This window comes from Pseudophryne corroboree, chromosome 8 (genome assembly GCF_028390025.1).
Source record: "Pseudophryne corroboree isolate aPseCor3 chromosome 8, aPseCor3.hap2, whole genome shotgun sequence".
NCBI classification, from domain to species: Eukaryota; Metazoa; Chordata; class Amphibia; order Anura; family Myobatrachidae; genus Pseudophryne; species Pseudophryne corroboree.
This window is the reverse complement of record NC_086451.1, coordinates 62,205,765-62,233,021: the sequence shown is the minus strand read 5'-3', so window position 1 is coordinate 62,233,021 and position 27,257 is coordinate 62,205,765. Positions and strand designations below refer to the sequence as shown.

The window sequence follows — 27,257 nt, the reverse complement described above, 5'->3', positions numbered from 1 at the left end:
GTGGTGTTCACTTGGATAACTGTAATTTACATCTGATCACAGCAGCAAATTTGTTAGCAGTTGGGCAAAACTATGGCCCTCATTCCGAGTTGTTCGCTCGCTAGCTGCTTTTAGCAGCAGTACACACGCTAGGCCGCCGCCCACTGGGAGTGTATCTTAGCTTAACAGAATAGCGAACGAAAGATTTGCAGAACTGCTACTAAATAATTCTTTGCAGTTTCTGAGTAGCTCCAGACCTACTCACAGATTGCGATCAGCTCAGTCCGTTTAGTTCCTGGTTTGACGTCACAAACACGCCCTGCGTTCGGCCAGCCACTCCCCCGTTTCTCCAGCCACTCCCGCGTTTTTCCCTGACACGCCTGCGTTTTTTAGCACACTCCCAGAAAATGCTCAGTTACCACCCAGAAAGGCCCATTTCCTGTCAATCACTCACTAATCAGCAGTGCGACTGAAAAGCGCCGCAGGATCCACAGCAAATCTAACTTTTTAGTTAAATAACTAAGCGCATGCGCCCTGCGTGCCTTGCGCATGCGCATTTAGCAACAACTCGGAATGACCACCCATGTGCACTGCAGGGGGGGGCAGATATAACATGTACAGAGAGAGTTAGATTTGGGTGGGGTGTGTTCAAACTGAAATCTAAATTGAGTGTAAAAGAAAAGTAAAGCAGCCAGTATTTACCCTGCACAGAAACAATATAACCCACCCAAATCTACTCTCTCTACATATGTTATATCTGCACCCCCCCCCCCCTGCAGTGCACATGGTTTTGCCCATTAGCTAACAAATTTGCTGCTGCGAGATCCGCTTTCATCTCAGAGTCATTCTCATAGGTTAGAGCAGTGATTTTCAGCCGCTGTACACTAGAGTGGTCTCTAGGTGTGCCGCCGCCAGCCAGAGATGCTCCCCGCCGCTGACAGCCAGAGATCCACTGCCGCTCGGCCAGCCAGAGATATCCGCCGCAAACAATAGCCACCTTGGGTAGCGCTGTGCACTTCCGCGTGTGTGACTCATAGGTCATGCACGCCATGTCGCATTCCTGCCTGAAGTGCCCGTACGTCTACTGCTACTCCTCCATCTATGCTGCCTTCTCAGCGGTACAGCAGTCTCATTCCCGCCTGGCGGGAACTTTGCGGTCAGCGGTGAGGTTACTCACGGTCAACCGCTGACCGCAAAGTTCCCACCATTGAAGATAATGGAGCGGCATAGTGCTATGCGCCGTCTGACAGCTCAGACGCGCACAGCCAATCAGGAGAGTGCCACGACGTGGCGATCCCTGATTAGCTAAAGGGACACTCTGTGACAGGAGTCACGGGGGGTCCCGGCATTCGGGGAAAGGGGTCCCATGTGTAAACATGGGACCCCTTTCAGTGCGTGGATCGGGTTTTGCGTTTTATTTTTTTGCCAAGTACGTGGATTACAAAAAAGAAGAGGACAGATCTACACTGGATTTTGGGGACTATAATTTTATTTTCAGGTACCCCGTGGATTCTACTTGGAGAAGTGGACCGAGTCGGCGTGTGAACATAGGTAAGTATGTGCGTGTCGGCGTGCATGTATGTAATAAAGTTTTACTTTCACGGTGTGCGTGTACTGTTTTTATTTGGGTATTTTTTTTGCAGTAGAACTACAGGTACCAGCGCCACCCCCCCCGCATGCTGGTACTTGTGGTTCTCCAAGTACCAGCTTGCGGGGGAGGCTTGCTGGGACTTGTAGTTCTGCTGCAAAAAACAATACTCTTTATTTTGACACTTGGCTATCAGCCCCCCATCCGCAGCCCTTGGATGGGGGGGGCAGCCTCGGGCTTCACCCCTGGCCCTTGGGTGGCTGGAGGGGGGGGGGGACACCCCTTGATTTAAGGGGTCCCCACTCCTCCAGGGTACCCCGGCCAGGGGTGACTAGTTAGTGATTTAATGCCACAACCGCAGGGACCGATATAAAAGTGTCCCCCAGCTGTGGCATTATCTCTCTGACTGGTGGAGCCCGGTGCTGGTGTTAAAAATACGGGGGACCCCTATGTCTTTTGTCCCCCGTATTTTTTGCACCAGGACCGGACGCAGAGCCCGGTGCTGGTTGTGAAAATACGGGGGATCCCCTGTCATTTTCCCCCCCGTATTTTTACAACCAGGACTGGCTCAAAGAGCCCGAGGCTGGTTATGCTTAGGAGGGGGGACCCCACGCATTTTTTTTTCAGGATTTTTTACACACTTTTGTGCCGTCCATGAAGTCGAATCCAGGACGCACACTATCGTCAATTGGTCCATTTTTCGACAGTGGGACTGTCGAATCCGTTTTTTATTGAATATGTCGAATTCGGGTCCCGGCGGGAGGGTATGTGACTGTCGAATTGTGTTGAATTTAAAAACGGTCGAATTCCAGCCAGAATTCGACCGCAATTGCATATACCCCTATATATTTAAAATAAAAAATGTATTTATGCAAGCAATGTTTGGAATCACTGGGGGTGGGGGATGTGGGAGGCAGCAATTATTATTGGGGGCAGTGAGTGGAATTACTGGGGGGACAGTGTGTGCTGGAATTCCTGGGGGGGAAAAGGCTACAGTGCAGAGGGGGCTTTTGAGAGAGCTCTTAAAAGATTAGAGGGTGGGAGAGAGACCGTGAGCTGGGAGGCTGCATCTTGGATTGAACCTGAAGGGAATTGAGAGTATTCATGACTACGGGAGTTATTCAGGTTTGTTTGCAAAAAAAAAAAAAAAAAAAGCAAGCAACTGGGTAAAACCATGTGCACTGCAGGTGGGGCAGATAGAACATGTGCAGAGAGAGTTAGATTTGGGTGGGTTATATGGTTTCTGTGCAGGGTAAATACTGGCTGCTTCATTTTTACACTACAATTTAGATTTCAGTTTGAATACACCCCAACCAAATCTAAACGTGTTTGGTTGTCAAGTTCAGGAGCCAGTCTCCAAAACATCTAGAATGTCGGAGCCCAGAATCTCTTGAAAATGTAGATTATCCAGATCCAAAAAGCTTGCAATCTGAGACAGTCACCATATATACCCCTGCTGCACCTCCAGCAATTTGCAGTGGTCCCTGAGAATATTTTCAAAAGTACTGTAAGTTTGGGCATCATTACCATCAGGAAAGGACCTTATAATAGGTTACTATGACGGACACGCTGGGACCGATTCAGAGGTGGACACTTAACGGACGTTTTTATTTCCAAAAAAGAAAACGCTCCGAAATTGTCTTTTTTTTTTTTTATGAGTGAATTAGGTGAAGAACAAAATTATGTTAGTTAAAAAAAAAAAATTCAAAAATGTTTGAATTTTTTTTTCTAAAATAATTTTTCTCAAACATCGGAACATCGGGAACATTGCAACCATTACAGCTGCCAGGTACACAGGGTGGGCTTGGGGGGATTGTTTTACGCTTTCCCAGTGGCTGCCTTTGTCTGCAGCCGCTGGGTGGGGGATCTTGCCGTGCTGACCGATCAGCAGTGATCGGCAGCACGGCAGACACAGGGGAAGGTGCAGGGAGGCAGTGGGACCGAGAGCAGCAGCGGAGGGAAGTTTCTCTTTCCTGCCGCTGCTAACACTGTTTATCTGACTGGTCGCATCCTGTGCGACCAACTCAGATAAAACACTGCCTGGTGTAGTCGCATCTGATGCGACCATGCCAGGCAAGTGGTTAATACACGCAATGCAGATAGTCACGCAGTTGGCCGATGTTGTATGTACTACACATGCGTCAGGAGTCGCACAGCACGTGCGGCCCGATAGTCATTGCACAGAGATGCAGAATGATTTTGGAGGCAGGGGCCGGGGATATCAGTAGGCTCTCCCGGAGGTAATGGGGTGGTAGTCAGACATGGCCGAGTCCCAGCTAGTGACTGTGTCTAAAGATGCATTTGCTCTGGCACAGGTGGCCACGTTCCGCCGGATAATCTACACCTCCATAGGACTGATTAAATGTTCGATGGTGCGTCTTAAACGGATTAGCCCCACAGCCAGTAGAAAGACCATTGGCCACGGCACTAACATAAGGACTCAGTTGTGGCCTCGGCAACATGCACTTCTGATTAGGCCCACTGACGGAACGGTTATGACTTGCTCAGGTCCCGTTTCCTATCTTTAGTAAACGTTGGTAGAGTGGGAAAAAATAATTTCTTACTGGCCTCTTCCATACATGGGAAACGTTTCAGCTGTAGGGAATGCCAGATTCAGAGTTGGACAACGGTCACCTAGCATGATGGCACCAAACGCACGGACACCCTTGAGACCCACCAATCGCCCATAATGCGAAACACCTCGCTTCTGGACATCGGATAGGAATACTGTAACCCTGACCTCTCACACTATAGAGTGATCACCCAGCAGTAGACAGGTCTGCAATTCAGCACAAGCCAGCTCACTGTTACCCATAAATGCTAAGCATGTTGGGATGGGAAGTGTATTCTGGACAACCCCTAAATGAGTAGAGTATAGAATACTGTGTGGTGTAGAATGGAGAGTATGGTCCTAGTACAGAGCATAATCTCCTCAGCTCACCTTTGATGAGATTGTTGTAGGCCTTGGCCCAACTGTTCCTGTGGTTTGTAGTCAAGATTCCGATGGGCTCCTTGTTGGTCTGCAGGGAGGTTCCCCAGATCTTTTCCAGTTGACTAAAAATCTGATCCTCAGTGAGGGGCGTCCTGTCGCTGTTATACACATCCAGCTCAAAAAACTGAGACAAAAATGAAGTGAGTCAGAATCATCGGAGGTTTGAGTGATTTAGCGTGGACCTGATGCCTACAGGAAGTGGAGGCAGACATTTTGTGGGATGAACCAACAGTAACCCTATTAACGACATCAATCATGAATATTGGTTCAGCCTCAAAATGGCTGCTCCCACAGTACATATTTGTAGACTTTAAAATAAAGTTTCAATGAAGGGGAACACTCTGAAGTGCAAACTTTTGTATAAGACAAAGGGGTGAATTTAAATGATTTTATACGCCTGACGGGAGCTATTCAATTGGTTAGCTTTTGGGTGCGAGTGCCAAGGGCAGCCATTATTTCTGTGAAGTCTGTGAAAAGTCAGGCTTTTGGCACTTTACGCATCTAGACCTGGTGCATTTGGGTGTGACAAGCGCAATATGTAATAGGTGCATACGGCACTTGCAGAACAACTGAATATCACTGGTTGGGCACCCATTAATTTATACACGCCCCCAAAAAATCCCCCCAAAATACACATTTACAGATGGAGCCACGCTTATCTTGGCTTCTCTGCTGCGTCTAGGCACACCATGGTTTATTAGCATAAGCCCTTCATCTATTGTTCTCAGATGCAATACAATACAGAGAGAACAGTACATCAGGGGATTAAGTCATTACAGCAGGGGATTAAGTCTGACTGCCCAGTCTCAATTAATCCTATTAAAGGCCAAGATAAAGATGGCTCCATCTGTATATTACGCTCTTTCTTGACGGAATACGTATAGGTGCAAGGCAGTCATATTACTAAAATGTAATTTCAAAGAGGCCAACCATGAACTACCAATACTTATATAAATGCTTCAACATTCAGAAGGACTTCAGTAAAATATGAATCTCTTCTGCTCCCTATAGATAGAAAGGAATAAATGCAGGGAATAACATACTGTAAGGTGCAATGGTATCATACTGTAGCTGGAGGTACATCACTAAAATATTCATATATCCTACTAGGGGCGAGGAAATTACTTTATATTAGAAGGTTCCTCCATAAACACACATATAAACACACACGTCCTCTGCTAAAGGACGAAACGCGTTGGGATTGGGATTTGCTGCTCACCCGATACTTCTAACATTGGACAGATAAGCCGTTTTTATGTTTTTATCTCGTACGTATGATACCTGCATTTGCTACAGGATTTTAAATTGAATCTCTGGTTACGAAATTGCTGTTTAGTTGAAATTTCTAATCATGGATAGATAAGCTACCTAATTGTGTTATCTTGTACGTTTGCTACCTGCCTTTGCGTCAGGATTGTTATAATAAATTGTGTTTTTATTTGTATTCTGACAAACTTCTGTATGGCTATTGGGACCAGCAAGGTTCCTACTTTCAGAGTTTTATGTGCATTTTAACTCTGTAAAAACTACACACTATGTTCTTCTTTTGTTTTTTAATTTACATGTTCTAAAGCGTCATCTGATCGAAGCTGCCTCCAAGGAGCTAAGTTGTTCTTTTTCAAAAATTGCACTTTACACACCTCACAGGGTGAACTGGCTATACAATAATATTTTAATATACAAACACTATCAGGCGCTCTATTGCACTCTATTTTTTATCTATTTCCCCTGTACTGGGCATGAGCGGCCACCCATTGATTTATGGGGTGTGTTACAAATATCTCTAATTAATTCCATAACAATTTATTAGTGTGTCACAATTAGGACTGGTCCAGGCACTATTCTTCATTTGTTCTCTCTCTCTCTCTCTCTATATATATATATATATATATATATATATATATATATATATATATATATATATATATATATATATATATATATATAAATAAAAGCTATTGAGGCCATAAGTACTGATTTTGGTAATCTCTTTTACGGCATTGGCACAGATAATAAGTTGTGACTCTATTACTAGCCCTGCCTTACATGAAAGGAGAGGTCTGATGTCACTGTTACATTGTGTTATACACAAAGTCTTGAGACCCCTTTTAAACGCACCGTAACGGGTTACTGTCTGTGCTTTTCAGTCATGTATGTAGTATCAGGCAGGGTTGTTTATATCATCTTCTATTATGGGATATAAAGGGGAAGGAGACAAGTTTAGTGTGAAGATGTGCTTGCTCCTATTACAGCGCCCTCTATACCCCACAGGTATAGCAGTGTCCCCCAGATAGGATGTTAGAGAAATATCTGTAACTAGATCATACAGCAATGGTTGCAGGAATACGTGTACAAGTCAATACATGAAAAGCCTGAAGGTAAAAGCACCTTTAAGTATGACTTGTATGTTACAGTTATTTCTGTGAGGCATCTTTATGATGCTTTATTAATCTATCATCATTGTTCATCTATCATCCATAAGACAGTGTGGGCCTCACCTGGAAGTTATGAACCACGGTAATGTGAGTGGGGGGCTTCTTCACTTGACTATAGTTGACGACAGAGTCGTGCTTCGGGCCTGGTATCCGGCAGGACGATAAGATCTGGTAGTACTGATTCATACACAGTTGTTTGCCACCAAGATACTCTACAGGAAGGGTCTCACTGTAGACAATGGGAAGATAAATATAATTCAGGCAGCTGGACACATGGCCAGGAGAGTTGCCGTAGCTTTAAGACATTACTTACTTGTCAATCATGGCTTTAAAGTCCAGAACGCCTTCAATCAGCTTAGCAGCAAATCTAAGAGAAGGAACAATATTCATGATAGAATCCATATCAGCAGAACAAACGCTCAACTATACGATCACACTTATAGTAAGTTCCCCCAAATGTGTGTACATGTACCTCGCAATGCACCTATATGTCCTCCTAACAACTCCTTACGCACCAAAATATTTGTAAAATACCACTTTCTATATACTGTACTAGTACCTGTCTGTCAAAATGATGGAACAACGTAACACTAATGCACTGTGTGCGCCCGAATAGAGCAACACTTGAATTGTTCCATCAGGTGCCATCTAGTGGTCGCCAACGCGCAAAACACTTGATAGAGGTGAGGAGCAGCGTTAAGCTTTTATTATATAGGACAGGGCTGGCCAAACCAGTCCTCGAGATCTACCAACAGTACACATTTTCCAGACCACCTAGCTGGTGCACAGGTGTAGTCATTACTAATTAAGATGTGCTGCATTCATTCCTAACTGACAATTCTACAGATCTCCAGGAGGCCTGGAAAACATGAACTGTTGGTAGATCTCGAGGACCGGTTTGGCCAGCCCTGATATAGGATGTTGTATTATGGAACAATAAATTTCCTGTAAAGCTAGGACACACTATCCGATCTACTGTCCAATATATCTTCCCGTGTTGGATCGGAACGACCACCATATCGTGTGTATACAATCCGTCATTTTCACCAGCCGTTCATTGTATCGTCCCATTTTGCGCGCTGCTATGTCAGATGGGACAATGCGATGTATGATGTACATCATCTAGTGTGTATACAGGACATGTTGGACCCTGACGTTTGGCACTATTCTACAGGACGATTGGATAATGGCCCTCATTCCGAGTTGATCGCTCGCTGGCTAGTTTTAGCAGCCGCGCAAATGCATTGTCGCCGCCCACTGGGGAGTGTATTTTAGCTTTGCAGCAGTGCGAACGCTTGTGCAGCAGAGCGCCTGCAAAAACATTTTGTGCAAAACAAGACCAGCCCTGTAGTTACTTATCGTGTGTTGATTCTAACGATGGAGGGACGGCTTTTGACGTCACACGCCCGCCCAGCGAACACCCAGCCACGCCTGCATTTTTTCAGACACGCCTGCGTTTTCCCAAACACTCCCTGAAAACAGTCAGTTGACACCCAGAAACGCCCCCTTCCTGTCAATCTTCCTGCATTCAGGCGTGCAAAAGGAATCTTCGTTATAACCAGAGCAAAAGCACAAAGCGCTTTGTACCTGTACGACGCGTGTGCGCATTGCAGTGCATACGCATGCGCAGAAACGCAGATTTTTTTGCCTAATTGCTGCGCTGCGAACAACGGCAGCTAGCGATAAACTCGGAAAGAGGGCCAATGTGTACAGGAGCAACAATTCATTTGATACAATCTCCCGACACAATACATCCTGCTGTCACTCAGAAGACTGCATAATGTGTCGCTCTATTGACCCGATTTAGAAACATACGCAATGCCGATATTTATGAAGTTGCGTACAGGAATACAGTCACACAATATATGGTATGAGGGAATGGCAGTTGCCGGCGCTGATGCACTTAAAAGGTTTTATGAATGTATAATATAAAGTGCATAATTATCAAATATATTTCTCAGACGTCCTAGAGGATGCTGGGGACTCCGTAAGGACCATGGGGTATAGACGGGATCCGCAGGAGCTTGGGCACACTAAAAAGACTTTGACTGGATGTGAACTGGCTCCTCCCTCTATGCCCCTCCCCCAGACCTCAGTTAGACTTTGTGCCCAGGAGTGACTGGACACACACTAGGGGAGCTCTACTGAGTTTCTCTAGAAAAGACTTTATGTTAAGTTTTTTATTTTCAGGCAGACCTGCTGGCTACAGGCTCCCTGCATCGTGGGAGTGAGGGGAGAGAAGTCAGACCTACTTCTACTTAGTTCAAGGGCTCTGCTTCTCGGCTACTGGACACCATTAGCTCCAGAGGGTTCGATCACTTGGTGCGCCTAGCTGCTCGTTCCCGGAGCCACGCCGTCGCCCCCCTCACAGAGCCAGAAGACAGAAGCCGGGTGAGTATGTGAAGAACAGAAGATTTCAGTAACGGAGGTAACACGCAGCGGTCGCGCTGCGCTCCATGTTCCCACACACCAACTGCACTCACAGGGTGCAGGGCGCTGGGGGGGGAGCGCCCTGGGCAGCAAGTTACTAGAAGTTTAAAATACAGCTGGCATGTGTGCAGACTCTATACCTGGGCACCGTTCCGATACCCCCGCCGGATATCTCAGCGGTCAGGCTGCGCGCCATTGCTCCCACACGCCAACGGTTGTTACGAGGGTGCAGGGCGCTAGGGAGGGAGCGCCCTGAGCAGCAATGTGTATATATGACTTGTTGGGGGTGACAGTACACCTATACAGTGTCTATACACTGTATAGGGACCCCCGTTGGCATACACAAAGTTATTTTTTTTTTTGCATGTTGGAGCGCGCCGGGAGGGGCGGGGCTTAGCCTTCACTTCACTATACAGCGCCATTTTCTGCTTGTCCCCGCCAAAAGCATCAGGGGGCACAAGGTTGGGTGCTGTTTAGAGGAAAATAGCGCTATTTTTGCACAAATGGGCTGGTATTCTGTGTGTTATAAATATATATATTTATATCTGTGTGTTCCCTGTCGGATACCCACTATAGTTTAGTCGACATAGGTCGACAGGTGTGCGTGCTCTGTCATTTATGCGGATCACGGTCGACATTGCCGGCTACTGTTCGTACTTGATTCTGTAGATGCAGTGTCAGCAAGTCGGTAGTTGTATACTTGTCAAAAGTAAACTCTGTATGGGAGACACAGTAGTATGTGGGTGATTCTGTCGGCACCGACTGTTATTACTGGGTGTTAATTAACATGCGGTAACTACCTATACCTGTATATATGTTATATGTATATGTGGGGTACGGTTCCGTGGGCCTGTAGCTCGTGCGCAGACATGGTAGTACATATAGGGGAGTGTTATTGAACTTATTATGTATCTACCTTCAGTCCCCTCGGAGTTATAAGTATGTTATTTTACCTGGTTACTACTCCCTGCTGTCGATGAATACTAGGTTTTCTGTCGACCATAATGTTTCCTGGCAGATCCACAACTGGGCAGCATAAAAATCCTCAATATGGACTGGCAATGTGGTTTTTAAGTGCCTAGTCACTAAATCCGAACCCCCGCCAGTATAAATATTTTAAAAAAATAGCAGGGCTGAAGTGCGCCATTAAGGGGGCGGGACTTAGCCCTCACAGCTCTCATCAGCGCCATTTTCTCTTCACAGAGCTGCAGAGACGCTGGTCCTTCCTCTACATTGCTGTACAAGTAACAGGGTACAAAACAGGGGGGGGGGGGGGCACAGTTATTTTGGTGCTGTATATGTAATTATAAAAGCGCTAACGGGTCTGAGGCTTTATATAAGGGATTTCAGAATCGGGATTAGCGCTGGGTTGTGAGCTGGCAAACTCTTTCTGTGTTTCTCTGACAGGCTTTACTGTGGGTCTGTCCCCTATATGCCCAGTGTGTTTGTGGGTGTCGATACACGTGTGTCGGCATGTCTGAGGCTGAGTGCTCTTCCCAGGAGGAGACTGGAATATGGAAAGAAACGGCTGTGGAGGTGACCCTGTCGGCACCGCCGACTCCTGATTGGGTAAATGTTTTGAGTGCTTTGAATGCGAATGTGGCTTTGTTAAATAAGAGATTAGATAAATCTGAGTCTCGGAGCCAGGCATGGAAAAAAATCCGTGGAGGATGTGTTGTCACAAGTTCAGACCCCCTCGGGGTCACAAAAGCGTTAATTTACCCAGTTAGCAGATACGGATACCGACACGGACTGACTCCAGTGTCGACTATAGTGATGCCAGATTAAAACCAAAACTGGCTAAAAGCATTCAGTTTCAGTACATGATTGTGGCGATAAAAAGACGTGTTACATATCACGGAGGACCCTGCTGTACCTGATACATGGGTCTGTATGTTTAAAGGAAAGAAACCTGAGGTAATGTTTTCTCCCTCTCATGAACTGAACGCTCTTTTTGAAAAGGTTTGGGAAAATCCTGACAAGAAGTTTCAGATTCCCAAGAGAATTCCGGTGGCATATTCATTCCCCTCTGGGGATAGGGAAAAGTGGGAGTCACCCCCCACTGTGGACAAAGCCCTATCACGGCTGTCCAAAAAGGTGGCGCTTCCGTCTCCTGACACAGCAGCCCTAAAGGAGCCTGCGGCTCGTAAGCAGGAAAATACATTGAAATCCATTTATGTCACTACGGGTACGCTGCTCAGACCTGCCGTTGCATCGGCGTGGGTGAGTAGCGCTATTGAAAAATGGGCAAATAACTTGTCATCTGAGATAGATACCCTGGATAGGGATAGCATTCTTTTGACACTGGGTTATATCAGGGACGCTGCAGCCTACCTAAAAGGAAGCTGCGAGGGATATTGGCCTTTTGGGATCAAGGGCCAATGCCATGGCAGTCTCAGCTAGGAGAGCATTGTGGATTCATCAATGGAATGCTGATGCGGACTCTAAGAAGGCGATGGAGTCTCTGCCGTATAAAGGTGGTGTCTTGTTTGGTGACGGCCTCGCTGACCTGGTATCTACGGCTACCGCGGGTAAGTCATCCTTTTTACCTTATGTTCCTGCACAACAAAAGAAAAAAGCACCACTATCAGATGCAGTCCTTTCGGGCCAATAAATTCAAAAAAGGGTGAGGGTCTTCCTTCCTTGCTTCTAGAGGAAGAGGAAAGGGAAAGAGGTCACCGGCTGTGGTAAGTTTCCAAGAGCAGAAGTCCTCTCCGGCTTCTGCCAAATCCACTGACGCTGGGGCTCCTCTGCAGGAGTCCGCACCGGTGGGGGCACGTCTCAAACTCTTCAGTTAGTTCTGGGCTCGTTCGACCCTAGACCCATGGGTTTTGGAAATAGTGTCCCAGGGGTACAAGCTAGAGTTTCAAGACGTTCCCCCTCACCGATTTTTCAAATCGGCCTTACCAGCTTCTCCTCCGGACAGGGAGGTGGTATGCGAAGCAATACGGAAATTGTGTCAAAATCAAGTCATTGTCAGGGTTCCTTTGTCGCAACAGGGAGAAAGGCTTTTATTCGAGCCTGTTCGTGGTCCTGAAGCCAGACGGCTCAGTCAGACCGATCCTGAACATCAAATCCCTCAATTTCTACCTACGGAAATTCAAATTCAAGATGGAATCTCTCCGGGCAGTGATATCCAGTCTGAAGGAGGGGGATTTTATGGTGTCGGTAGATATAAAGGATGCCTATTTGCATGTTCCCATTTTTCCTTCACATCAGGCTTACCTGAGGTTTGCAGTGCAGGATTGCCATTATCAGTTTCAGACGTTGCCGTTTGGTCTGTCCACGGCTCCGAGAATTTTCACCAAAGTAATGGCGGAAATGATGATTCTGCTGCGCAAGCAAGGAGTCACAATTATCCCGTACTCGGACGATCTCCTGATAAAAGCGAGGTCCAAGGAACAATTACTGCAGAACATCACGCACTCCCTGACAATTCTGCAACAACATGGTTGGCTCCTAAACTTGCCAAAATCGCAGTTGGTTCCGACGACACGTCTGTAGTTCTTGGGTATGATTCTGGACACGGAATTACAGAGAGTTTTTCTTCCAGTGGAAAAGGCTCTAGAAATTCAGAACCTGGTCAAACAGATTCTGAAACCAGCAAGAGTGTCAATTCATCAATGCACTCGGTTGCTGGGGAAGATGGTGGCGGCCTATGAGGCCATTCAGTTTAGCAAATTCCATGCAAGAATGTTTCAGTGGGACCTGTTGGACAAGTGGTCCGGGTCCCATCTGCACATGCACCGACAGATAATCCTGTCTTCCAAGACCAGAATCTCACTCCTGGGGTGGCTGCACATCTCTCACCTCCTAGAGGGACGCTGGTACGGGATCCAGGACTGGATCCTGGTGACCACGGATGCGAGTCTCCGAGGCTGGGGTGCAGTCACACAGGGGGAAAATTTCCCGGGAAAATGGTCAAGCCAGGAAGCTTGTATACACATTAACATTCTGGAATTAAGGGCCATTTACAACGGCCTTCTACAAGCGGAACATCTTCTTCGCAATCTGCCCGTCCTGATTCAGTCGGACAACATAACAGCAGTGGCGTACATAAACCGCCAGGGCGGAACGAAGAGCAGAGCGGCAATGGCAGAGGCCACAAAAGTTTTCCGCTGGGTGGAAAGGCATGTAAGCACTCTGTCAGCGGTCTTTATTCCAGGTGTGGACAACTGGGAAGCAGACTTCCTCAGCAGACACGATCTCCATCCAGGAGAGTGGGGTCTTCATCAAGAGGTCTTTGCAGAAGTGACAAGTCGTTGGGGAATTCCTCAAATAGACATGATGGCGTCTCGGCTCAACAAGAAACTTCAGAGATATTGTTCCAGGTCGAGGGACCCTCAAGCTATAGCGGTGGACGCCCTAGTGACCTCGTGTGTGTTTCATCCGGTATATGTGTTCCCTCCGATTCCACTCATTCCAAAAGTGATAAAGATCATAAGAAGAACAAGGGTTCATGCAATCCTCATTGTTCCAGACTGGCCAAGGAGGGCCTGGTATCCAGATCTTCAGGAATTGCTCGTAGGAGATTCCTGGCCTCTTCCTCTATGGGGAGGATCTGTTACAGCAGGGGCCGTGCGTGTACCAAGACTTACCGCGGCTTCGTTTGACGGCTTGGAGGTTGAACGCCGTATCCTAGCCCGAAAGGGTATTCCCGGTGAAGTCATTCCCACACTTCTTCAGGCTAGAAAAGAAGTAACGGCGAAACATTATCACCGTATTTGGAGAAAATATGTGTCTTGGTGTGAATCCAAGAAGGCTCCTACGGAAGAATTTCAGCTGGGCCGTTTTCTCCATTTTCTGCAAGCAGGTGTGGATGCGGGCTTAAAATTAGGCTCAATTAAAGTACAAATTTCGGCCTTGTCAATTTTCTTTCAAAAAGAATTGGCCTCCCTTCCGGAAGTTCAGACTTTCGTGAAAGGCGTGCTGCACATCCAACCTCCCTTTGTGCCTCCGGTGGCACCATGGGATCTTAACGTGGTGTTGCAGTTCCTGCAATCTCATTGGTTTGAACCTTTACGTAAGGTAGAGTTGAAATTCGTCACTTGAAAAGTGATCATGCTGTTGGCCTTGGCCTCTGCAAGGCGGGTGTCTGAATTAGCGGCTTTGTCTCACAAGAGCCCCTATTTGATGTTCCATGAAGATAAAGCAGAGTTGAGAACTCGTCAGCAATTTCTGCCGAAAGTGGTGTCATCGTTTCACATGAACCAACCTATTGTGGTGCCAGTGGCTACCGACGCCTTAGCGGAATCGAAGTCTCTAGATGTGGTCAGAGCTTTGAAAATTTATGTAGCCAGAACGGCTCAGATTAGGAAAACGGAGGCTCTGTTTGTCCTGTATGATCCCAACAAGATTGGGGCTCCTGCTTCCAAGCAGACTACTGCACGCTGGATCTGTAATACGATTCAGCAAGCTCACTGTATGGCTGGATTGCCGTTACCAAAAGCGGTGAAGGCCCATTCTACCAGAAAGGTGGGCTCATCCTGGGCGGCTGCCAGGGGGGTCTCGGCATTACAGCTTTGCCGAGCAGCTCCTTGGTCGGGTTCAAACACTTTTGCAAAGTTTTACAAGTTTGATACCCTGGCTAAGGAGGACCTCTTGTTTGGTCAATCGGTGCTGCAGAGTCATCCGCACTCTCCCGCCCGTTCTTGAGCTTTGGTATAAACCCCATGGTTCTTGAAGTGTCCCCAGCATCCTCTAGGACGTAGGAGAAAATAAGATTTTACTCACCGGTAAATCTATTTCTCGTAGTCCGTAGTGGATGCTGGGAACTCCGTAAGGACCACGGGAATAGCGGCTCCGCAGGAGACTGGGCACAACTAAAGAAAGCTTTAGGACTACCTGGTGTGCACTGGCTCCTCCCTCTATGACCCTCCTCCAGACCTCAGTTAGGATACTGTGCCCGGAAGAGCTGACACAATAAGGAAAGGATTTGAATCCCGGGTAAGACTCATACCAGCCACACCAATCACACCGTATAACTCGTGATACTATACCCAGTTAACAGTATGAAATATAACGGAGCCTCTCAACAGATGGCTCAACAATAACCCTTTAGTTAAACAATAACTATATACAAGTATTGCAGACAATCCGCACTTGGGACGGGCGCCCAGCATCCACTACGGACTACGAGAAATAGATTTACCGGTGAGTAAAATCTTATTTTCTCTGACGTCCTAGTGGATGCTGGGAACCATGGGGATTATACCAAAGCTCCCAAACGGGCGGGAGAGTGCGGATGACTCTGCAGCACCGAATGAGCGAACTCTAGGTCCTCCTCAGCCAGGGTATCAAACTTGTAGAATTTAGCAAATGTGTTTGACCCCGACCAAGTAGCTGCTCCGCAAAGTTGTAAAGCCGAGACCTCTCGGGCAGCCGCCCAAGAAGAGCCCACCTTCCTCGTGGAATGGGCTTTTACAGATTTAGGATGCGGCAGTCCAGCCGCAGAATGTGCAAGTTGAATTGTGCTACAGATCCAGCGAGCAATAGTCTGCTTTCAAGCAGGCGCACCCAACTTGTTGGGCGCATGCAGGATAAATAGCGAGTCAGTCTTTCTGACTCCAGCTGTCCTGGAAACATAGATTTTTAGGGCCCGGACTACGTCCAGCAACTTGGAGTCCTCCAAGTCACGAGTAGCCGCAGGCACCACAATAGGCTGGTTCAAATGAAATGCTGAAACCACCTTTGGGAGAAATTGGGGACGAGTCCTCAATTCCGCCCTATCCATATGGAAAATCAGATAAGGGCTTTTACAAGACAAAGCCGCCAATTCGGACACACGCCTGGCCGAAGCCAAGGCCAACAGCATGACCACTTTCCACGTGAGATATTTTAGTTCCACGGTTTTAAGTGGTTCAAACCAATGCGACTTTAGGAAATCCAACACCACGTTGAGATCCCAAGGTGCCACTGGGGGCACAAAAGGGGGCTGAATATGCAGCACTCCCTTAACAAATGTCTGAACTTCAGGTAGTGAAGCCAGTTCTTTTTGGAAGAAAATCGATAGAGCCGAAATCTGGACCTTAATGGAACCCAATTTTAGGCCCATAGTCACCCCTGATTGTAGGAAGTGCAGAAATCGACCTAGTTGAAATTCCTCCGTTGGGGCCTTCCTGGCCTCACACCACGCAACATATTTCCGCCATATGCAGTGATAATGGTTTGCGGTCACTTCTTTCCTAGCTTTAATAAGCGTAGGGATAACTTCCTCCGGAATGCCCTTTTCCATCAGGATCCGGCGTTCAACCGCCATGCCGTCAAACGCAGCCGCGGTAAGTCTTGGAACAGACAGGGCCCCTGCTGCAGCAGGTCCTGTCTGAGCGGCAGAGGCCATGGGTCCTCTGAGATCATTTCTTGAAGTTCTGGGTACCAAGCTCTTCTTGGCCAATCCGGAACAATGAGTATAGTTCTTACTCCTCTCCTTCTTATTAGTCTCAGTACCTTGGGTATGAGAGGCAGAGGAGGGAACACATACACCGACCGGTACACCCACGGTGTTACCAGAGCGTCCACAGCTATCGCCTGAGGGTCCCTTGACCTGGCGCAATATCTTTTTAGCTTTTTGTTGAGGCGGGACGCCATCATGTCCACCTGTGGCCTTTCCCACCGGTGTACAATCATTTGGAAGACTTCTGGATGAAGTCCCCACTCTCCCGGGTGGAGGTCGTGTCTGCTGAGAAAGTCTGCTTCCCAGTTGTCCACTCCGGGAATGAACACTGCTGACAGTGCTAACACATGATTTTCCGCCCATCGGAGAATCCTTGTGGCTTCTGCCATTGCCATCCTGCTTCTTGTGCCGCCCTGTCGGTTTACATGGGCGACCGCCGTGATGTTGTCTGACATCTCTATGGGTGTCGTGGACACCAACAAGCGGGAATAGCCCGTTACCCGGGATTCCTGGCGGCATTGTAAGTGGTCTAGATTCCGGTGTCGGTATCCTGATCACCGGGATCCCGACTGCCAGCAACCTAACTGCATCCCGGGCAAATAAAAGGGACACTGGGCCTAATTCAGACCTGATCGTAGCAGCAAATTTGTTAGCAGATGGGCAAAACCATGTGCAGTGCAGGTGGGGTAGATATAACATGTGCAGAGAGAGTTAGATTTGGGTGGGTTATATTGTTTCTATGCAGGGTAAATACTGGCTGCTTTATTTTTACACTGCAATTTAGATTTCAGATTGAACTCACCCCACCCAAATCTAACTCTCTCTGCACATGTTATATCTGCCCCACCAGCTAACAAATTTGCTGCTACGTCCAGGTTTGAATTAGGCCCACTGAAACAAAGATTTAGCACTTCTGAGCCGCTCAGTGCAGAGAACGGGTCGGAGCTAACAACATTCTGACAGTCGGGACAGACCCTAAATTAGCAGTGTCCCGCTTAATTCAGCACTGTTGGGGGGTATGGTACCCGACACGGTCATTTTACTTAGGCAGCATTATTTTAAATGAAGTCACTCCCTCAAATAGTGCTTACAAAATGCTTTCATTTGTAATAACATACAACAACCATTAAAATAACGCAGACACGTTAAGCGCAATAAAGCTTATTTAATAAGGAGAACTCGCAGCAACTAATGAAATGCTAGTTTTCATCTTTTAACCTGTACTACAGACGGTCAGGGATAATTGGTTGCTCCGGGTTACAGCGAGTTTGTGCTGTTAGTAAGTAGTCTATTTCAGTGATCAATAAACTGAATGATATCTGACAGTCTGTACCCTGGAGCTCAGAGTAAAAGAGCCTGCAGCTGTAACTCTGCTGTGCAGGTGGGAGTGTCTGCCACCCTGGACTTGGTGCATGTTATTGGACTGTGTTTTCACTAAGCGCTCTGGCTGATCTCAAAATAGTGTGGGAAAGGTCACCCTGAACAAAGGTCAGCCTGTACGCCCCTCAGAAGTTGCCCCCCCCCTTCCATAGTACAAAGGTCACCTCAGAGAACAAACACTGGATCGTAGATATGTTACCTGAGCTGCCCTTGCCTGTCTGCAAAGTCTTGCTTTGGTAAAACCACTCCAGGACTTGAGTGAACCACCACCGGCAGCCGGTATTCCAGATACGCTGTCTGCAGCCACCAGTCAGAGAGCTGAGGACAAGCACATACAGAAGGACGCATCAGACACAGACCAATCACATTTGTTTATCTTGTCTATACAGTTCTATCACTACTTTGTATTTTTATTTTTTGCTTAATACGATCACATCCTTTGGATAATCGCGCTCTTTCAGGCCGGCTACATTAGTTACCGGTACGTCTCTGCCGGCCTGACGACGCTACCTGTGCACAGGATGTGTATCTTGTGATCCTATTAAATTGATCCTCGGCGGATGTTCTATTTCAGGTCTACAGTAGTTGCGTCGGCAACTCCCTATACACACAAGTATCATGTTGTTTATGTACAGCAGGGGTATTCTCAACATGCAGCCCTCCAGCTAAATGTGAACTACATATCCCAGAATGCCCTGCCACCGTTTTGTTGTTAGGGCATGCTAAAACTGGAGCAGGGCATGCTGGGATGTGCAGTTCCACAGCAGCGGGAGGGCCGCATGTTGAATACCCCTGGTGTACAGTCTTCCTTCAGGTCAGACCGATGACGCATTTTGAGCTGCTTGAGTTGGTCTATGCCAGGACTAGGCATCCCATAGTTCTCCAGGTTTTGTGAAACTACAAGTCCCAGCATACCCTGCCAGCTAACAGGGTATTAGCCAACTGGCAAAGTATGCTGGGGCTTGTAGTTTCACAACATCTAAAGAGCCGCAGTTTGTCCAGGTGTTAGGGATGGGAACCAGATGTGTACAGTATTGATCAGTGGAACACATTGTCTGATAAAGGTCTGTGTTCCAACCGTGGCTTTATATACTTCAGGGTCTTGCTATATTCTAACCCTTGTGGTAAATAAAAGATAGAGGTGGGATGCAGTCATGTCAACAATGATGTTGACAGGCTCAAAATGTCAGCATCTGAAGTGCCGACATCCTCAGAATGCAGATAGGGTTAGGCCTGGTACACACTAGGACGACCCGGATCACGCCTGATGGGACGACCGATATGTAAAGATACATCAGTCACCAGTACACACTGAATGATATAGCGCGCGACCTTGCAATATATCGTTCATGGCCACATTCAGCTGTATGCTGTCGTCGGCACAGCAGATGGGACGATCCTGATGTCGACAGGCGGGAGCACGCTGACATCCATACACATTAGACAATGGGGGTCATTCCGAGTTGATCGTAGCTGTGCTAAATTTAGCACAGCTACAATCATGTTCACAGACATGCAGGGGGACGCCCAGCACAGGGCTAGGCCGCCCCGCATGTCTGTCCGCCCCTACCCCCCACCCCCCCCCCCCCCCCACACACACACACACAAGTAATAAAGGATCGCACAGCGGCGATGCTTTTGTGCTTGTGGACTAACTCCCAGCCAGCGCAGTTCCTGTGGCTGGCCGGGAGTGGATCATCGCAGCGGCTGCGAGTGACGTGTCGCAGCCGCTGCGGCACACCCCCCGCGCGGTCCGGCCACGCCTGCGTTGGCCGGACCGCACCCCCATAACGGCGGGCAAACACTGCCGTGCTGCCCCCTCCTGCCCAGCAACCGCCTCTGCCTGTCAATCAGGCAGAGGCGATCGCTAGGGAACGACGGCCTTCGGCCGTCCAGCATGAGTCGGCGCGCGGCGGTGCCGGCATATGCGCAGTTCCGATCCAATCGCTGCGATAAACTGGGAGGGTGAGGCTGCGGGAGGGTGAGGCTGCGGGAGGGTGAGAGTGAGGCTGCGGGAGGGTGAGAGTGAGGCTGCGGGAGGGTGAGAGTGAGGCTGCGGGAGGGTGAGAGTAAGGCTGTGGAAGGGTGAGAGTGAGGCTGCGGGAGGGTGAGAGTGAGGCTGCGGGAGGGTGAGAGTGAGGCTGCGGGAGGGTGAGAGTGAGGCGGAGGCTGCGTGAGGGTGAGGCTGCGGGAGGGTGAGGGTGAGGCTGCGGGAGGGTGAGAGTGAGGCTGCGGGAGGGTGAGAGTGAGGCTGCGGGAGGGTGAGAGTAAGGCTGTGGAAGGGTGAGGGTGAGGCTGCGGGAGGGTGAGAGTAAGGCTGTGGAAGGGTGAGGGTGAGGCTGCGGGAGGGTGAGAGTGAGGCTGCGGGAGGGTGAGAGTGAGGCTGCGGGAGGGTGAGAGTGAGGCTGCGGGAGGGTGAGAGTGAGGCTGCGGGAGGGTGAGAGTGAGGCGGAGGCTGCGTGAGGGTGAGGCTGCGGGAGGGTGAGGCTGCGGGAGGGTGAGAGAGGCTGCGGGAGGGTGAGAGAGGCTGCGGGAGGGTGAGAGTAAGGCTGTGGAAGGGTGAGGGTGAGGCTGCGGGAGGGTGAGAGTGAGGCTGCGGGAGGGTGAGAGTGAGGCTGCGGGAGGGTGAGAGTGAGGCTGCGGGAGGGTGAGAGTGAGGCGGAGGCTGCGGGAGGGTGAGGCTGCGGGAGGGTGAGGGTGAGGCTGCGGGAGGGTGAGAGTGAGGCTGCGGGAGGGTGAGAGTGAGGCTGCGGGAGGGTGAGAGTAAGGCTGCGGAAGGGTGAGAGTAAGGCTGCGGAAGGGTGAGGGTGAGAGTGAGGCTGTGGAAGGGTGAGAGTGAGGCTGCGGGAGGGTGAGAGTAAGGCTGCGGGAGGGTGAGAGTAAGGCTGCGGGAGGGTGAGAGTAAGGCTGCGGGAGGGTGAGGGTGAGAGTAAGGCTGCGGAAGGGTGAGGGTGAGAGTAAGGCTGCGGAAGGGTGAGGGTGAGAGTGAGGCTGCGGAAGGGTGAGAGTGAGGCTGCGGAAGGGTGAGAGTGAGGCTGCGGAAGGGTGAGAGTGAGGCTGCGGAAGGGTGAGAGTGAGGCTGCGGAAGGGTGAGAGTAAGGCTGTGGAAGGGTGAGGGTGAGGCTGCGGGAGGGTGAGAGTGAGGCTGCGGGAGGGTGAGAGTGAGGCTGCGGGAGGGTGAGAGTGAGGCTGCGGGAGGGTGAGAGTGAGGCGGAGGCTGCGGGAGGGTGAGGCTGCGGGAGGGTGAGGGTGAGGCTGCGGGAGGGTGAGAGTGAGGCTGCGGGAGGGTGAGAGTGAGGCTGCGGGAGGGTGAGAGTAAGGCTGCGGAAGGGTGAGAGTAAGGCTGCGGAAGGGTGAGGCTGTGGAAGGGTGAGAGTGAGGCTGCGGGAGGGTGAGAGTAAGGCTGCGGGAGGGTGAGAGTAAGGCTGCGGGAGGGTGAGGGTGAGAGTAAGGCTGCGGAAGGGTGAGGGTGAGAGTGAGGCTGTGGAAGGGTGAGAGTGAGGCTGCGGGAGGGTGAGAGTAAGGCTGCGGGAGGGTGAGAGTAAGGCTGCGGGAGGGTGAGGGTGAGAGTGAGGCTGTGGAAGGGTGAGAGTGAGGCTGCGGGAGGGTGAGAGTAAGGCTGCGGGAGGGTGAGAGTAAGGCTGCGGGAGGGTGAGAGTAAGGCTGCGGGAGGGTGAGGGTGAGAGTAAGGCTGCGGAAGGGTGAGGGTGAGAGTAAGGCTGCGGAAGGGTGAGGGTGAGAGTGAGGCTGCGGAAGGGTGAGAGTGAGGCTGCGGAAGGGTGAGAGTGAGGCTGCGGAAGGGTGAGAGTGAGGCTGCGGAAGGGTGAGAGCGAGGCTGCGGAAGGGTGAGAGCGAGGCTGCGGAAGGGTGAGAGCGAGGCTGCGGAAGGGTGAGAGCGAGGCCGCGGGAGGGGGAGGGTGAGGGTGAGAGCGAGGCTGCGGGAGGGTGAGTGAGGCCGCGGGAGGGTGAGGGTGAGTGAGGCCGCGGGAGGGGGGAGAGTGAGGCCGCGGGAGGGGGGAGAGTGAGGCCGCGGGAGGGGGGAGAGTGAGGCCGCGGGAGGGGGAGGGTGAGGCCGCAGGAGGGGGAGCGCGAGAGTGAGGCCGTGGGAGGGGGAGGCCGCGGGAGGGGGAGAGTGAGGCCGCGGGAGGGGGAGGGTTAGAGTGAGGCTGCGGGAGGGTTAAAGAGGTAGGCTGCGGGAGGGTGAGAGTTTGGCTGCGGGAGGGTGAGAGTTTGGCTGCGGGAGGGTGAGGGTGAGAGTTAGGCTACAGGAAGGGTGAGAGTTATGCTGCGGGAGGGTGAGGGTTAGAGTTAGGCTGTGGGGGGGTGAGGGTTAAGAGGTAGCCTGCGGGTGGGTGAGGGTTACAGTTAGGCTGTGGGAGGTTAGGGTTAGGATGTGGGAGGGGGATGGTTACGGTTAGGCTGCTGGAGAGAGGGGGGTGAAGGTTAGGCGGTGGGAGGGTGAGAGTTAGGTTGCAGGATGGGAGGATTAGGGTTTGCATTAAACACTGCCGGAACCGTCACAGTACCAGCCATAACTCATCTCCCCATGCTTGTGTGGGTTTCCTCTGGGTACTCCGGTTTCCTCCCACAATCCATAAATATACTAGAAGGTTAACTGGCTCCAAAACAAAACATGATGTCAAATATGGTAAATGTGGACATTACCACCATGTCAAAATTCTGAATGTAGACAAAACATACCCAACCCGTAGAGAATATATATGAACTACACTGGTTTAAAGGCATACATAGAAGATACTAATGACTCTGGTTCTATGTAATGTTATTTTAGCATATCATTGTGGCACCTGTGTTTACAGATGCGTCACAACATCAGAATGGTCGGGAACGCATTAGGTTTATTATAGCATTGTTCATATGCCTAATGTGACAAATGCATGACATCCACAGATAATTATCAAAGCCCTCATTTTTATTTTATTCATCTCTTTAAGCAAATAGCTCACTTTCTGCATTGTAATCTGACCTGAGTTTTGCTTTTATTAGTCTAAGCCCACTTTTGTCCAGTGTATTACCTAACCTACTGCTTTCTGAATGTAAAGTAAATGAAAGTCCTAAACAAATTAAGGTCCAGATTTACCAAGTTGGAGAGAGATAAACTGCACGATGAAAAAGTACCAACCAATCAGCTCCTGTCATTTTTCAAACACAGCCTGTAACATGGCAGTTAGGAGCCGATTGGTTGGTACTTTATCACAGTGCAATTTATCACTCCCCAAGGCTTTATCAATTTGGGTCTAAATAAATAACTAACGTCAATATAGCAATGTTTACTTGACATTACCCAATTTTCAGTTTTCTTTGCCCTCCTCTCGAGACCCTTCTGCAGCCGGCTGCCCACTCCAGATGTCTGGAATTCATTTACCAACTGGTTGGTGTGGTCCCATTCCTCCACGCTGACCAGGGGCCTCATGGCCAGTAGGTATTTGTCCAGTGTTTGTTGCAGCGGTGGTACAGGCAGTCGAGGTAACCCCTCCTGGTGCGCCAAATACCTCCCTGGCAGCTTCACCAATGACACGGGTTTCACCAAGCGAGCCGGCTTGGCCTGTAAAAGGTAGACAGACACTTTATATATGGGATAATGCATTCTAGTACAGAAAATTATAAGGATATTTTCCCATAAAAAAAAATCAAAATAAGCCCCTCAACGGTGCAAGCCACGCCCCATGGCACGGAAACCATGCCTAAACCTGCCTATGCCTTCCCACATTCAGATGGAGTCCCACCCACTTCCTTCTTAGCCCTGCCCCTTTTGGCATTTATAAATCGGGGCTGTCCCGCTGGAATCAGGACAGTTGGGAACGATGTGAACATACAAGGCTTTATAATACACAAGTTTTTCTAATGAACGATAAAGCAATGACATCAGAACTCCCATTTATACCAATATTTTATGCAGGCGTTTATACACATATTAACTCTACTTGTGTGTTAGGATACTGTAATGCCTTATGGATCACTGGCTTTAGCTGACTTCTTACAATTACTATCCAGTCTCGAATTATCTGTAGACGCAGGAAGATTAGACACAGGGCTAGAGATGACAGCTTTACAAAGTGTTATATAACAGGTCCCCAGTAATTGTAAAAGCAGAGACCCTTCTGAATTCAGCCAACAGCCAGGGAGACCTAAGACTGGGGGATGGATTCAAAAATAAAATCAGTTTGATGTGGAAAACACCTGTAAACAAAAGACTGTCTGCCACCACCTATTATATTAAAGCTTGGGGATTCCCGCTATATAAATAAATAGTAATAAGTGCATACAGTACACCAGTGCACATACAATGTTAGTCATACATGTAAACTCATATGCAGTGGAGTAGCAAGGTTCTATGGAGCCTGTAGCATCCCAACGGCACAGACATATGAGCAGGAGTCCGTTCCATGTCTGAAGCTGCACTTCCCTGTCACCGATTGGCTGGTATGGCAGTGATCTTGTCAATGTGCTCCCAGCCTATCAGAGACTAGGAGCTGCATTATCAGATGAAGGTGCGAAACGCGCTGGTGGAAGGGAGCGCTCAGTGCAGAGAGGTGACCGCTGAGTCAGAATCATCGCTGAGTAGGAAAATAGCACCACCCTTGTGGAGCCCCCAGAACGCCAGCCCTAGTTGCTCCCTTCACGTATGCCTCCGCATATTTAAACCTCAATAATCGGATTACATAAAGGTAACACTGATACAGTTTGACAGACAGGCAGAATACACAGTAGTGAGGGGAGCGGAAAGACTCCTGATGTTTTGGGAACAATCAATTCCTCCAAGAAAAAAAAAAAAAAAGAATCTCCCTTTTTCACAATGGGGTTGATTCAATTCACCGACAGTTGAATAGCGCCGGGAGTTAGCTCCCGTCGCTATTCAATTCAGCTCAAGTTAAGTCGGCGAAAGCCCATTCTCCCGAACTTAACAGGTTGAATTGTCAGGAGAATGGGCATTCTCCGACTTAACTTCCCGCCGCAATGCTGCTTCCCGACAGAATCAGCCTTACGCCGGCCGCACTTTTGTCGGATTTCCTCTCTCATCCCCTGGGGGATAGAGAAGAATTCCCGACAATTGAGGGTCACTTGTCGCTGTAATGAATAGCGCCGGGAGCTAACTCCCGGCGCTATTCAGCTGTCAGTGAATTGAATCGACCCCAATGTAAGAAACTTATGGCGAAGCTGTATTAAAACCTTCTAAAGAACACAGCTGTTGCCCATAGTAACCAATCAATCAGATACTAGCTATCATTTATCAAGTGCATTCCATAAAGCGGTAGGTAGAAGGTTATTGGTTGCTGTAGGAAACATCTCCACTTTTTCTCTTTAGGTTTCAGTCATCACCCCCATATTTGTTTTACATACAGAGTAACGTTGGCGCCAAAAGTCCATTGCCAGCCGGCTGTCAGACGTCAGCGTTGCCAAAGCAACACAAAATCATGTTATGAACCTTGGTTACCATGACATCAAGAACAGGAAGCATGGGAGCAATACAAAGTGTATAACAACTGTGATGTTAAGCTGCAGTAAAACATCCAAGTTCAATGTCTCATGATGCAGTTGCCATAGCAATCAGGACACAGGCCCAAGATATACCCCTAAGATAAACGGGCAAACATTTGTAGACCCTCCCTTGGCCTAGATCAGAACACAAAATTACACACTTAAATACCCATGAATTTTGGGCAGCACAGTGGCGCAATGGTTAGGGTATTGCCTCACAGCAATGAAGCTTTGGATATTACCGTGTGGAGTTTGTATGTTCTCCCCAACATGGGTTTTTCGCCGTATGCCCCAGCTTCTTTCCACAATTAAACCCCCCTCCCCCCAAAAAGTAAAAAACATACACATGGTTGGTTTAATGGTCTTTTGATCCTTAAAATAAATAAATAAAAATTAACTCTAATCTGTGTATATGTGGTAGGGAATATAGATTGTAAGTTCCACTGGGACAGGGACTGATGTTAAGGACTAAATATTCACTCTGTAAACCACTGCTGAATATGTATACTGTATAACAATTAATTAAATAATCACACTTATTGGTGGCCACCTGCAGATGTCTCTGGACAACCTATATAATCAAAGGCCAACTCTGCTCCTCACCTCTATGGGGGGTAAGTGTGTTGCGCACTGGCAGCCACTAGATGGTGCCCAACGGAGCAAATCAAGTGTTGCTCCGTTTGGGCGCACACAGCCACGGGGCTGACATTACTGTTATGTTGTTCCGTCATTTTGACGGGCTGGTAACTAGTGGATATATAAAATATAATTGCAATGAGTATTTCATGGTGAATAGGACTTCAGAGCATCAGGAAATTAATATATATATATATATAATCAAGACCATAAAACAGAGAACAGTAGCATTGTAGCCATTTAACAAATTATCTAAATACTATTTATTAACTACAGAAATACACACAAAACCCAATTTTTCTCAGACACACAGCGGAGGCGGCCATTTTGTGGGCTGACCAAATATGAACGATAACTCAGCCCATTCAATCAAATAGATCCAATAAAGTGCCTTGTTTATTCTCTAGGATCCAGCGACATCCTCACACACTTCGTGGCCGATATAAAAGCAATGGTGGGCAATATTTGGTAACCAATATATTATCAGAATTGCCTACTTCATGCAGCTCACTTCTGGGAGATGTGAAGGTTAGACAGTAAGGAGGCAGGCATGGCTCGGTGTATGATAATGCCAATTCTGTCATCACTCTCCTCCATAGAATATGGGGCTTCGCCATGATGCCACAGCCAAGCGTAACACTTCCAATCTACAGAGTTATGGATGCTATCCCCATGTTCCAGTTAGAAGCAGCATGGTGGAGGTGCAATGCTCTCAGAGGAAATGGGGTCCGGTTCCTTCTAGGTCACCAACAGGTCTGACGCCAACTTCGAGTACAAGGTGCATATTTAATACGGCCAGAGTCTGCTGGAGGTGCGGGATGCCGGACGACCTGCAACACTTTTTTTTTTTTAAAGCGGCAATCATGCCTTGTAAATTATTGCCGCTTTAAAAAACCGTCCGAAATCGGACAGCATTCTGCACCT

General features: G+C 48.7%; 1 protein-coding gene across 2 annotated transcripts in view; it reads right to left on the bottom strand.

Moving 5' to 3' along the window:
- CRAT (carnitine O-acetyltransferase) overlaps window positions 1-27,257 on the bottom strand; it is a 71,363-nt gene that overhangs the window by 18,430 nt on the left and 25,676 nt on the right. For both annotated transcript variants that reach the window (XM_063936480.1, XM_063936481.1), the window contains exons 2-6: window positions 23,503-23,763; window positions 18,397-18,515; window positions 7,308-7,361; window positions 7,058-7,223; window positions 4,509-4,683 (exon numbers count right to left, since the gene is read on the bottom strand). In XM_063936480.1, coding sequence (XP_063792550.1) covers window positions 4,509-4,683; window positions 7,058-7,223; window positions 7,308-7,361; window positions 18,397-18,515; window positions 23,503-23,763 — 775 coding nt within the window. The remainder of the gene's footprint in view (window positions 1-4,508; window positions 4,684-7,057; window positions 7,224-7,307; window positions 7,362-18,396; window positions 18,516-23,502; window positions 23,764-27,257) is intronic.